Source organism: Salmo trutta, chromosome 25, assembly GCF_901001165.1.
Source record: "Salmo trutta chromosome 25, fSalTru1.1, whole genome shotgun sequence".
Taxonomy (NCBI): Eukaryota; Metazoa; Chordata; class Actinopteri; order Salmoniformes; family Salmonidae; genus Salmo; species Salmo trutta.
The window spans coordinates 26,029,180-26,042,174 of NC_042981.1; the positions used below are offsets into that span (position 1 = coordinate 26,029,180).

General features: G+C 45.4%; 1 protein-coding gene across 3 annotated transcripts in view; it reads left to right on the top strand.

Annotated features, from left to right (window-relative positions):
- Nucleotides 1-12,995, top strand: part of rtn1a (reticulon 1a) — a 51,826-nt gene that overhangs the window by 30,438 nt on the left and 8,393 nt on the right. Inside the window, exon 1 of one of the 3 annotated variants that reach the window (XM_029713388.1) lies at nt 687-1,003. The exons of 1 other annotated variant lie outside the window; for it this stretch is intronic. In XM_029713388.1, coding sequence (XP_029569248.1) covers nt 943-1,003 — 61 coding nt within the window. In that variant the 5' untranslated portion in view covers nt 687-942. Of the gene's footprint in view, nt 1-686; nt 1,004-12,160; nt 12,189-12,995 lie in introns of those variants that run through there. One more of the 3 variants, XM_029713389.1, reaches the window with a different exon arrangement.

The following is a 12,995-nucleotide window of genomic DNA, read 5'->3' on the forward strand; positions in this document are numbered from 1 at the left end:
GCATTGCTAATGCATCCTGGTGGGACCTAAAGCACAAACTGAACCACAGCCTTAAAGCAGTAAACCTTTGAGGGCTATTACTGTAGGCTACAGTGTGTATATTTATTAATTATTAAAAAGACGAGCACTTAAGCTGCTCAATAATTAGTGAGACATATTGAAAATAACTACGGTATTTGTGTCATGTTGACCGCAAGCTTAAACATTATTTTGTACAAAGCGTAGAACAAAGGGCAGAGGAGTTGACTATTTGCTAGATTATTCCTTAGCTACGCTAGGTCCCTTCCCCAGCAGTAGCCTATAGAATCCTCAGTCTTAACACAAAACCTTTTACCCACAGTCTCAATGCTGTGAAGGATGATGTCAGATTTGTTTCAATTGTAATTTCAATCTGGCACCTTATCCGTAAATTATCTTCTATACAATATTGATCATGATAAAACTAGCCACAAAAACGGAAGCATGAGGGGTGGGCTAGGAAATATGACAGTGCACCTGCCTGCTTCCGACTGAGCTTAATCAAATGGCATGTTGGTTAACTCTTTCACTACCAATCCCCCAGCCCACCACCTAGTCTGCTCTGAGAATCAGGATAAGCATGAGGACTTTTATTGTGAAGGGATGCCTACCCCCCCGCACTAAATCATTGCATGGATGATTTGCTGCAGTAGCGACTGTGGTGTGGCGTTTACAATTCGATCACCCCCCCCTCTCCTCCTCCTGTTCTCGCTAACACTGCTCCACAGCATCATTCTGTTTTTTCCGCGAGCCAGCAGTACCTTGGAAACCTTGACTCCCTCCCTCTCATCTCTGCATCTCATCATTCCAACTATTCATGCCTTTGTGAGATGAGTGAGTGAATCAGTGGCACAAGAAGAGGAAGAGCTAGAAGAAAACGGAGAAGACTAAGAGAAAGGAAAATCAGGGAGATTGATCATCAGCATGCAGGCCACTGCAGACGGTACCAAGAAGGAGTGCTCCTGGAGCAGCTGGAAAGGCCAGGGTACTGATGTGTTTGCTGTGTTTATTGTGTAAATCAAATCACATTTTATTGGTCACATACACATGTTTAGCAGATGTTATTGCGGGTGTAGTGAAATGCTTGTGTTTCTAGCTCCGACAGTGCAGTAATATCTAACAAGTAATATCTAACAGTTTCACAACATACCCAAAATACACGTACATCTAAGTAAGGAATGGATTATCTGTGTCTGTGTGTTAGGAGTGTGTGTATCTAGGCTGTGAGTGGTGATCTGATTTGTGTGTATGTATAAGGTGCACATGTAGCCTATTTATGCTGCGAGTGCAAAGCTCTAGTTGTGTGTGTGTGTGAAAGGGGGATGTTGCATGTATGGTTGTGGTGGTATCTAAGGTGTGTGTTAGTCGGGGCCTGGGTGATCAGGCTTAGCTGTTTACCCCCCCCCACGCCCCCCTCTGTCTCATAGCAGACACGCCCTGATCACGCTCTCTGTCTGCCGTGTGAGACAAAGGGGAAAAAGAGGGTGGGTGGGTGTGAGACGACGCTGTTTATGATGATGAATGTGTACATACATGCTGTGAGACGACGCCGTTTATGATGATGAATGTATACATACATGCTGTGAGACGTCTGTTGTGTGTCTGTGTCTGTGTGTGTTTTGTGTGTGTGTGTGTGTTAAGGTGAAACTCTATGTTGGACCAAGGTGTGTCATTGTTATCGACATCCCAGTATGATGGCTCTGTGGGGTAGCTGTTTTCATGTCAGAGACTTTGAGCTATTTCTGTGTGCGAGGCTGTTAGGAGCATCCGGATGGCACTGACGGACTGTCTCCATGGCAACCAGGCCACACCCATCCTAATTACATCAGTCTCGTCCATCGGCTGCCAGGGCACCTTGCAGCGACTGGGAAAGAAAGGCACAGCCTTCATCTGCCTTTTTCTCCATCATGGTGTGCATTAGTATTGCCTGACGAGGAGAGAAAATGGTGTCCCTTATTCCTCCTCCTTGCCTTTCCAACTGGCTGTCATTTTCTATTGCAGCCATGCTTATTGTAGGAGAGAGATGGGGTTGGTTGGTCTGCCTTTTCCTTACCTGTGAATGAGAGTGAGTGATTTTAAGATTTAAAATGGAGAATAGAATAGAATCTCCACATTAAAATGCATGACTAATAGCCTATGAATCTCTTTATAAAATATACAGAGAAGGAGCCACACAGGACTATGTGGATACTTTATTTTCATTGAACAATAACCAGTTCCTTTCATTCAGTCAGTGAGAGTTGTGAGCATAATAGCTTGTATTCTCTGAGCTTTCACTATAGACGGGTTGGTTGTTTAGCAACAAAAGTGATGCGTGCGCAACTATGGGGCAAAACAGACTGGTTTGGCTTAGCTTGTTGATAACATACATCATTTCTCAAATACATTGTTACCGTTGTTGGTTAGCTAGCTAGTGAATTTTAGTCATATTAGCATTGACATGAAATCAGTCAAACACCTCAGAACAAGACAGGTATCAAGAACAAGATTAAACTAGCTGAAACGAAATACACTGCTCAAAAAAATAAATGGAACACTTAAACAACACAATGTAACTCCAAGTCAATCACACTTCTGTGAAATCAAACTGTCCACTTAGGAAGCAACACTGATTGACAATAAATTCCACATGCTGTTGTGCAAATGGAATAGACAACAGGTGGAAATTATAGGCAATTAGCAAGACACCCCCAATAAAGGAGTGGTTCTGCAGGTGGGGACCACAGACCACTTCTCAGTTCCTATGCTTCCTGGCTGATATTTTGGTCACTTTTGAATGCTGGCGGTGCTTTCACTCTAGTGGTAGCATGAGACGGAGTCTACAACCCACACAAGTGGCTCAGGTAGTGCAGCTCATCCAGGATGGCACATCAATGGGAGCTGCGGCAAGAAGGTTTGCTGTGTCTGTCAGCGTAGTGTCCAGAGCATGGAGGCGCTACCAGGAGACAGGCCAGTACATCAGGAGACGTGGAGGAGGCCGTAGGAGGGCATCAACCCAGCAGCAGGACCGCTACCTCCGCCTTTGTGCAAGGTGGAGCAGGAGAAGCACTGCCAGAGCCCTGCAAAATGACCTCCAGCAGGCCACAAATGTGCATGTGCTGCTCAAGCGGTCAGAAACAGACTCCATGAGGGTGGTATGAGGGCCCGACGTCCACAGGTGGGGGTTGTGCTTACAGCCCAACACCGTGCAGGACGTTTGGCATTTGCCAGAGAACACCAAGATTGGCAAATTCGCCACTGGCGCCCTGTGCTCTTCACAGATGAAAGCAGGTTCACACTGAGCACGTGACAGACGTGACAGAGTCTGGAGACGCCGTGGAGAACGTTCTGCTGCCTGCAACATCCTCCAGCATGACCGGTTTGGCGGTGGGTCAGGGTGGCATTTCTTTGGGGGGCCGCACAGCCCTCCATGTGCTCGCCAGAGGTAGCCTGACTGCCATTAGGTACCGAGATGAGATCCTCAGACCCCTTGTGAGACCATATGCTGGTGCGGTTGGCCCTGGGTTCCTCCTAATGCAAGACAATGCTAGACCTCATGTGGCTGGAGTGTGTCAGCAGTTCCTGCAAGAGGAAGGCATTGATGCTATGGACTGGCCCGTCCATTCCCCAGACCTGAATCCAATTGAGCACATCTGGGACATCATGTCTCGCTCCATCCACCAACGCCACGTTGCACCACAGACTGTCCAGGAGTTGGCGGATGTTTTAGTCCAGGTCTGGGAGGAGATCCCTCCGGAGACCTATCCGCCACCTCATCAGGAGCATGCCCAGGCGTTGTAGGGAGGTCATACAGGCACGTGGAGGCCACACACACTACTGAGCCTCATTTTGACTTGTTTTAAGGACATTACATCAAAGTTGGATCAGCCTGTAGTGTGGTTTTCCACATTAATTTTGACTGTGACTCCAAATCCAGACCTCCATGGGTTGAGAAATTGGATTTCCATTGATTATTTTTGTGTGATTTTTGTTGTCAGCACATTCAACTATGTAAAGAAAAAAGTATTTAATAAGATTATTTATTTCATTCAGATCTAGGATGTGTTATTTTAGTGTTCCCTTTATTTTTTGGAGCAGTATACTTACAATTCCCCACAGGTCAGTTTCTTGTCATTGTTGGTAGCTATCTGGCCATCCAGAATCACAGCAACTCACAGTCTTCTGCCCCGTTGATGGTGTGCATCGATCTCGTGACGTTGTCAGTTAACCCATCTATGGACTGGAATAAGGTGTTAGGAATAGGCCTATGTCATCACCTGTCTGATGGGGTTTGTTTAACAGTGATTCATTCTCCTTTATTTGCCTCTAAACATTACAAGTTCATACAGTCAAATACCCAATGATAAAATTGACCAGTTGGATGTTCTTTGGTTTGAATAAGCTGTTGAAGCAAAGACATACAGGTTTGGATACATGTTTGATCATGCTGGCTTGGGGCATGGTTTGAGCCAGTGTCGATGACTTTAGTGGTCTAACCGGGTCAGGCTCAAACTAGTTCACTCTGCCTCTACCTAAAAATGTAGAACATAATCTGACTACAAATCTGAAGAGTGAGGAATATTGCATCAGCTTGTTGAATATCAGAAGCAGAAATCATACAGGCCTGTATCAGTGATCAGGGTTTGGCTGCGTGCCACGGTACCTACTGTACGTTTTGGTTCAACATCCTGTGTTCATGGTGGCTGGGCAGGACAGTAATCCCCAAGGTCTCTACAAACCAGAGAGCTTGACAGAAACTCACCCATGACTCACTCTGTGAAATAGGCTATAGGCCTATACCAATTGTTTACTGTGCAGTACCAATGTGAAAGCAAAGCCTGCTATCTAGCGCTAAGCCTAATAAAAGGGAATTGGATGCTGAACAAATTATTAATGGGACTTGCGATCGTAAACATCTCATTCTAAATCCCTGCCATACTTCTGACTTATAGGCTAGTTATTATGAGCACTCCATCCCTCCTACACCGTTTAAGCCAGAAACGTAATTCAAACTTTAAACGTACAGACTGGTCTGGAATAGTGTGCTTACATACTTTTGATATATTTTATACTTTTTAAGCTATTAAGCTTTTTGTAATTTTTTTCCCCCATCTTCACTTAAATGGGACTTTTTTCAACATTCTAAAGTATTCCCCATTTATTAGACAGTCACATGACTTCCAACATTCCATTCACTGTAAACAATGCAATTTTTGACACAAATCAGCTACTTTGACCACTTTCCCAACAACTTAGGCAAAAAGTTAGAGCATTTGAAATCTTCCTCTACTTGTCTGCTATTCAAATCCGAAATCAGAACAGAAATATATTTTACCAATCAAACAGTGGAGCTGTTTTCGTAACTCGTCAACAGTAAGCTATAGGGTTGGGTGACGCCAACCTTTGTCCTATGGTGATTATGTACCCATAATTCATCATCACGATATATACTAAACAAAAATATAAATGCATCATGTGTTGGTCCCATGTTTCATGAGCTGAAATAAAAGATCCCAGAGATGTTCCATACGCACAAAAGCTTATTTCTCTAAAATGTTGTGCAGGCTGTGTAAGGGCTTTTTGACCAAGAAGGAGAGTGCTGCATCAGATGACCTGGCCTCCACAATCACCCGACATCAACCCAATTAAGATGGTTTGGGATGAGTTGGACAGCAGAGTGAAGGAAAAGCAGCTAACAAGTGCTCAGCATATGTGGGAACTCCTTTAAGACTGTTGGAAAATAATTCAAAGTGACTACCTCATGAGGCTGGTTGAGAGAATGCCAAGAGTGTGCAAAGGGTAGCTACTTTGAAGAATATCAAATATATTTTGATTTGTTTAACCCTTTTTTGGTTATTACATGATTCCAAATGTGTTATTTCATAGTTTTGATGTCTTCACTACTATTCTACAATGTAGAAAATAGTACAAATAAAGAAAAACCCTGGAATGAGTAGGTGTGTCCAAACTTTTGACTGGTACTGTACACTGAACAAAAATATAAACACAACATGTAAAGTTTTGGTCCCATGTTTAATGAGCTGAAATAAAAGATCACAGAAATGTTCCATATGCACAAAAAGCTTATTTCTCTAAAATGTTGTGCCACCAATTTGTTTACCTCCGTGTTAGTGAGCATTTCTCCTTTGCCAAGATAATCCATCCACCTGACAGGTGTGGCATATCAAGAAGCTGATTAAACAGCATGATCATTACACAGATGCACCTAAAAGGCCACTCTAAAAGGTGCAGTTTTGTCACATAACACAATGCTACAGATGTTTAAAGTTTTGAGGGAACGGGCAATTTGCATACTCACTGCAGGAATGTCCACCAGAGCTGTTGCCAGAGAATTGAATGTTAATTTCTCAACCATAAGCCGTCATGTATATCACATACAACGTCGTTTTATAGAATTTGGTCGTACAACCACAGACCACGCCAGCCCAGGACATCCACACATGGCTTCTCTCCACCTGTAAGATCATCTGAGACCAGCCACCCGGACAGTTGATGAAACTGTGGGTTTACACAACTGAAGAACTTCTGCACAAACTGTAAGAAACCGTCCTCACCAGGGTCTTGGCCTGACTGCAGTTCGGCGTCGTAACCGACTTCACTAGGCAAATGCTCACCTTCGATGGCCACTGGCATGCTAGAGAAGTGTGTTCTTCACGGATTAATCCCGGTTTCAATTGTACCGGGCAGATGGCAGACAGTGTGTATGGCGTGGTAAAACACAACTGCGTTTTATCAATGTCAATTTGAATGCACAGCGATACCGTGACGAGTTCCAGAGGCCCATTGTCGTGCCATTCATCTGCCGCAGTCACTTCATGTTTCAGCATGATAATGCACGGCCCCATGTTGCAAGGATCTCTACACACTTCCTGGAAGCTGGAACTGGAACACGCTGTTGTACATGTCGATCCAGAGTATCCCAAATATGCTCAATGGGTGACATGTCTAGTGAGTATAGCCTGCATACTCACTAGACATGTCCCCCATTGAGCATATTTGGGATACTCTGGATCGACATGTACAACAGCGTGTTCCAGTTCCCACCAATATCCATCAATTTCGCACAGCCATTGAAGAGGAGTGGGACAACATGCCACAATCAACAGCCTGATCAACTGTGAAATCCATAAATTAGGGCCTAATTAATTAATTTATTAACTGTAACTCAGTAAACTTTTTGAAATTGTTGCATGTTGCGTTTATATTTTTGTTCAGTGTATATCACATACGATGGTATTGACCCCTATTGGCCAACCAATAAAAAATAAATAATACTTGACTAAACCGTTGGGCTATATGTCACGCCCTGACCAGGGGAACTCTGCTATTTTGGTCAGGGTGTGGTATTTCTATGGTTTATTTTCTATGTTTTGTTATAGCCTTTCTTTGTGGTTTATTTCTATGTTGGGCTCGGGGGTGATTTCCAATCAGACAGCTGTGGCTAGTTATGTCTGATTGGGAATCACATTTAAGTTCCTTTCCCCCCACGATGTTTGTGGGTTGTTGTCTCTTTGTTTTTGAGCAAGTAACGTATCGGCATTTTTCTTGATTTTGTGTACATGTTTAATTCTAGTTCGTTGAATAAACATGTATTCGCTCCCAGCTGCGTTTTGGTCCGCTTCCTCGTCACCAGACGCCGAACGTTACAGAACAACCCACCAAACCAGGACCAAGCAGCAGAGGAACGAAGAGGAAGGATGGACATGGGCCGAGTTAAGGAGGAGCATTTCCAGGGCGATGGAAGAGTTTAGGGAGACCGAGAGGCATCCCCAAGAATTTTTTAGGGGGGGGCACAAGGGCTGTTTGACGGGGCAGGAGCTGCCCGCCAGTCAACAGTCACCGGAGCTGCCCGCCAGTCAACAGTCGTCGGAGCTGCCCGCCAGTCAACAGTCGTCGGAGCTGCCCGCCAGTCAACAGTCGTCGGAGCTGCCCGCCAGTCAACAGTCGTCGGAGCTGCCCGCCAGTCAACATTCGTCGGAGCTGCCCGCCAGTCAACAGTCGTCGGAGCTGCCCGTCAGTCAACAGTCGTCGGAGCTGCCCGCCAGTCAACAGTCGCCGGAGTGGCCAGACTGCGCTGAACTGCCGGAGTGGCCAGACTGCGCTGAACTGCCGGAGTGGCCAGACTGCGCTGAACTGCCGGAGTGGCCAGACGTCCCCAGTCCAGTCCGGCCCGTCCCTGCTCCCCGCACCAAGCCAGTGGTGCGTGTCCCCAGTCCAGTCCGGCCCGTCCCTGCTCCCCGCACCAAGCCAGTGGTGCGTGTCCCCAGTCCAGTCCGGCCCGTCCCTGCTCCCCGCACCAGGTTAGTGGTGCGCGTCCCCAGTCCTGTCCAGCCCATTCCTGCTCCCCGCACCAAGCCAGTGGTGCGTGTCCCCAGTCCAGTCCGGCCCGTCCCTGCTCCCCGCACCAAGCCAGTGGTGCGTGTCCCCAGTCCAGTCCGGCCCGTCCCTGCTCCCCGCACCAAGCCAGTGGTGCGTGTCCCCAGTCCAGTCCGGCCCGTCCCTGCTCCCCGCACCAGGCCCACGGCGCGTGTCCACAGTCCGGCACGGCCTTTGTCCGGTCCACCGGTGACCAGTCCTGTTCCGGTCGGCGGCTCCGCTCCGGAGCCTGAGCATGCCGCTCCACCGTGGTCCAGTCCGGGCCAGAGGGGTAGGGCTAGGGTGGAGGCAGGGGGAGAAACACGCCCGGGGCCAGAGCCTCCACCGAGGGTGAGGCGCCCACCCGGGTCCCCCCCCCTAATAGACTTTAGGTTGGTGCGCCGGGAGTACGCACCGTTGGAGGGGGGGTACTGTCACGCCCTGACCAGGGGAACTCTGCTATTTTGGTCAGGGTGTGGTATTTCTATGGTTTATTTTCTATGTTTTGTTATAGCCTTTCTTTGTGGTTTATTTCTATGTTGGGCTCGGGGTGATTTCCAATCAGACAGCTGTCGCTAGTTATGTCTGATTGGGAATCACATTTAAGTTCCTTTCCCCCCACGATGTTTGTGGGTTGTTGTCTCTTTTTTTTTGAGCAAGTAACGTATCGGCATTTTTCTTGATTTTGTGTACATGTTTAATTCTAGTTTGTTGAATAAACATGTATTCGCTCCCAGCTGCGTTTTGGTCCGCTTCCTCGTCACCAGACGCCGAACGTTACACTATAGCACGAAATCGAATGCTACAACTGGACGAATCATAATGACATATAATGTTGTTGAAAGCCTGGGCCGAGGCTAAGTGCAGGCAAATATTTTATAATATTCCTTTCTGGTGGAGGAGCTTCAGCATGGAATAGGTGTGTGTCGCACACATGACGGAGCGGTGACAGTCTGATAAGCAACGTCCCCCGACACCAGATGGTTGAAATATCAAAACGAACTCTGAACCAATTCTATTCATTTGGGGACAGGTCGATGAGCAAACATTTATGGAAATTTAACTAGCTAGCTTGCTGTTGCTAGCTAATTTGTCCTGGGATATAAATAAACATTGGGTTGTTATTTTACCTGAAATGCAGGTCAAGGTCCTCTACTCTGACAATTAATCCACAGATAAAATGGTAAACCGAGTTCGTTTCTAGTGATCTCTCCTCCTTCAGGCTTCTTCTTTGGACTTCATACGGAGGTTGGCAACCAACTTGAAGGTGCATTACCACTACAGAATGGATTGGAGTGTGGACCTCAGTTCATCTTTCAATCACCCACGTGGGATATGCTCCTAAAAACCAATGAGGAGATAGGAAAGGCGGGACTTGCAGCGCCGCCTGGCTACGCACAAGCAATGATTGAATCACATGTATGTGTCCATTTATTTTGCAACGCGGGAGCAGCATGTTATCGTAGTGAGTTAGGTTAACATCATGGGCTGGATAGAGGCAGTCTACCACGTTCAGAACTGAATAATAATGGATTTATTTGCCTCATAAAATAATTGTAAAATAATAAATAAATAATAGTATAATAGCACAAACTATCACTTATAAAGCTGTGATTTAAGAATAGCCTAGGCTATAGACTTTCATTCTTGTTATTTTTGAAAGTGGCAACTTTAGGACAACACCTTCTTAGGCTAGAACATTTGGGAAATAAGCTAAATATCTTTAACTCGTCTTAAAGCTTTTATGATAGACCTAGTAGGAGGATAGGTTATTGGCCATTTGGTTTTCAACTTCGCGTGGAGGGCTTTTCCCGGTCCGCATGGATCATCTCTTAATAAGGTTAAACTTTATTAAACTGCTCATTAGATGTTTTCTATAGGCTATTGATATTGTTTGTTTTCTCTCATTATTACCCTGGCTACCTTTTACATTTCTAGGCTATACAAATAACTCTTTGAGATTGAACTCTGTTACATTCATTGTTTGATCGGGAGAAAGCCATGCATAAAATGATGAAAGTGTAGCCTATAGCCCAAAGTCATATTTATAGCCTATCGAATGGAAAGAGAGGGGAATATAGGCAACCCATTTTTTTTTTTTACAGCTAGACACAAGAAAGTCAAGGAGTGTCCGACAGAGAGAGAGAGAAACAATATTTTCTGACTGGACCTTTTGCGCTGCTTTGGTGGAATTCTTCTCTCTGTCTGGCCTACATTTCTCTCTTGCGCTCTGTATATAAGAAAAAGTATTTATTTAAATAGGCTTTAGAAAATAGGAATAGGCAAATTACTCGGGAATGTCACTTGCGTGTTCCCCAGCTGTGTGCCGCGAGGCGCCGTTCCTCACTGCGCAGCGCCAGTAAAGTTAAAAGGCTTAACCATCATCTGTCACATCACTGTGTCATCACCATCGACTATGGCTGTCAATCATCGTCAGTAGACGACGCTATCGCAATATCACCCAACTGTAGTAGGCTAACGTCCCACTGACTGCCTTGAAACGTTGAATTTGTTAACTACAGCACAGGGGGAGCACATTCTAACAATGACACAATTAGTAATTAATGTAACTTTTGACACATCCACTACTTTGACCACTTTCCTAACAAGTTAGTGTATTAAATATTAGTCTACTTCTCTGCGACCCAGATCTGAAATCAGAACAGAAATAGTTTCAACCAATCAATTGGTTCAACTACCACAAAAATACTTTTAACCAGATAAAAAATGTTTACTTCATGAAAAATTACCATCTAGTTTGAAAACGGTATTGTTCACCAATAGTCTTCCTTGATAAGAATAAGCAAAACACGTTTTTTAAAACACGTTTTTTTTTCTCTCGGGTGGCGGTATTTTGTCAGTAAAAGAAAATGTAGGCTAGTTCCAGACAGTTGCATGATTTGTAATATGATTCAACGATTGGCATTTTAGATGACAACACAAACTTAGCCATCAAACTTAGCCATTAAACTATTAGCCATCAAACTATAAGCCTTTATTATGGTATTTAAACCGTGTCAGATTCTATCAGCAGCGTTTAGAAACCATGTCCATGACGTATGTGTCTGTTGTTTTGACGGCTTCCTGCCTCTATGTTAAACCGTCCCATTGTCCTTTTGTGTTGAACAATAAAGGCTGGGTGTGTCGGTGTAGACACGTTACGTGTCCCTCATTCCACATATTCAGAGCAAGTGAATCTGTCTCAGTTCCCCAGGGAGTGCTTTTGCTCTCTCCCTCCATCTATCTCTCACTCTCTCTCCTTCCTCCTCTCTATCTGTGAGTGGAGGGGGAGAAAATGCAGCACCGTAGCTATGGTAATTGCATCAGGCAGGTGCTCACCAGATCCTCACAGAGCTGAAGCATTTTAATAGAGCAGTGCATTTCAGCCTGCATCTTTCATCCTCACTGTAAGGTCATATAACACCCTCACAGAAGTTACAGATCTGCTGAGAAACTCACTCAGTAGATGGTATACTGCCAATGAAGTCACCTGCTGCGGGCTATAGATAAGAGAATAAATGATCGGAAAGAATTCCATCTTCCTGTCTGGTGGAGGGAGATACCCATCCACCATTTTGAATAAGATAGTCACTTTAATTTTGCCCTTGCTTGGCAGTCTTAAAAGAGCTCACTGAGAGGGTGTGTGTACTAGTGTGTGCTGGATCCCAGCTCAGGTCTCTGGCAACCCATCCCCTTAACCCTCCCCCAGACCAATGACTACTAGCCTGTGCTTGTGGCCACTCCCCCTTCATGCTCTCCTTTTGTCTGTGGATAAAGCAGCTGCCTCTATCCCTGTTCAGCCATGGGAGCCGCAGGTCAGTACACACGCTTCTACTGCACTAGCTAAAGCTTTTCTCTCTTTGTGCAATCTGTAGATCAGATCACAATGCACATATGCTGCTGTATGTCAAGTCTCTCCGGCATTGCTGTCCTGCCTGTCTGTTTTACGGCTGCTTCGCTTGGTGCGTGTGTGAATTATTCTTTTTTTGCATCTCCATTTTAAGCAACACAGTAGATAAATGGCAAATCATAGAGTGAGTTTCTGACTAGTGACAGTGGGTTTATAGGGAGTGGCACTCAGATAGAAATGGAAGATTATAGATGAAGGGGTGGTAATCCAGCCTTATTGAGTAGTTATTGATTACAGGGAAAGAGGTCAGTCCGTATTGGTTATTGAGAAGGGAAGCTCAGTATTGATGATTTGGGCGGATGATTATGGGGATATGGCAAAATGTGCACCCTTCCCTCACAAGACGAGAGGGTCAGTGGTGGTAAAATTAGAGTCCTTTCAGCACCCAGTTTTAGAACACCTTTTTGGCATCCGCAGATGCCTGTTAGAAAATAAAGATGGCCATCTCTGCCGCTCACAGCTCCACAGCTAAAATTAGAGCAGGAAGGCGGCTGGGCAGACAGGAGGGCTTAGGGAGGAAGGAGAAGACACCCAGAGCACGCAGCAGGTTTTCACTCCTCTATGGAACAGGAGCACAAACTCTTTGGAACAGGCTTCGTCTCCTCCTCCTCGTAAAACAGAGGGCTTGCAGGTGTCACATCAACAGTTGAACATTGAAATACATGAATGTACACTGAGCCACAGTCAATGGATGTGGAGGAGCTGGCTCACA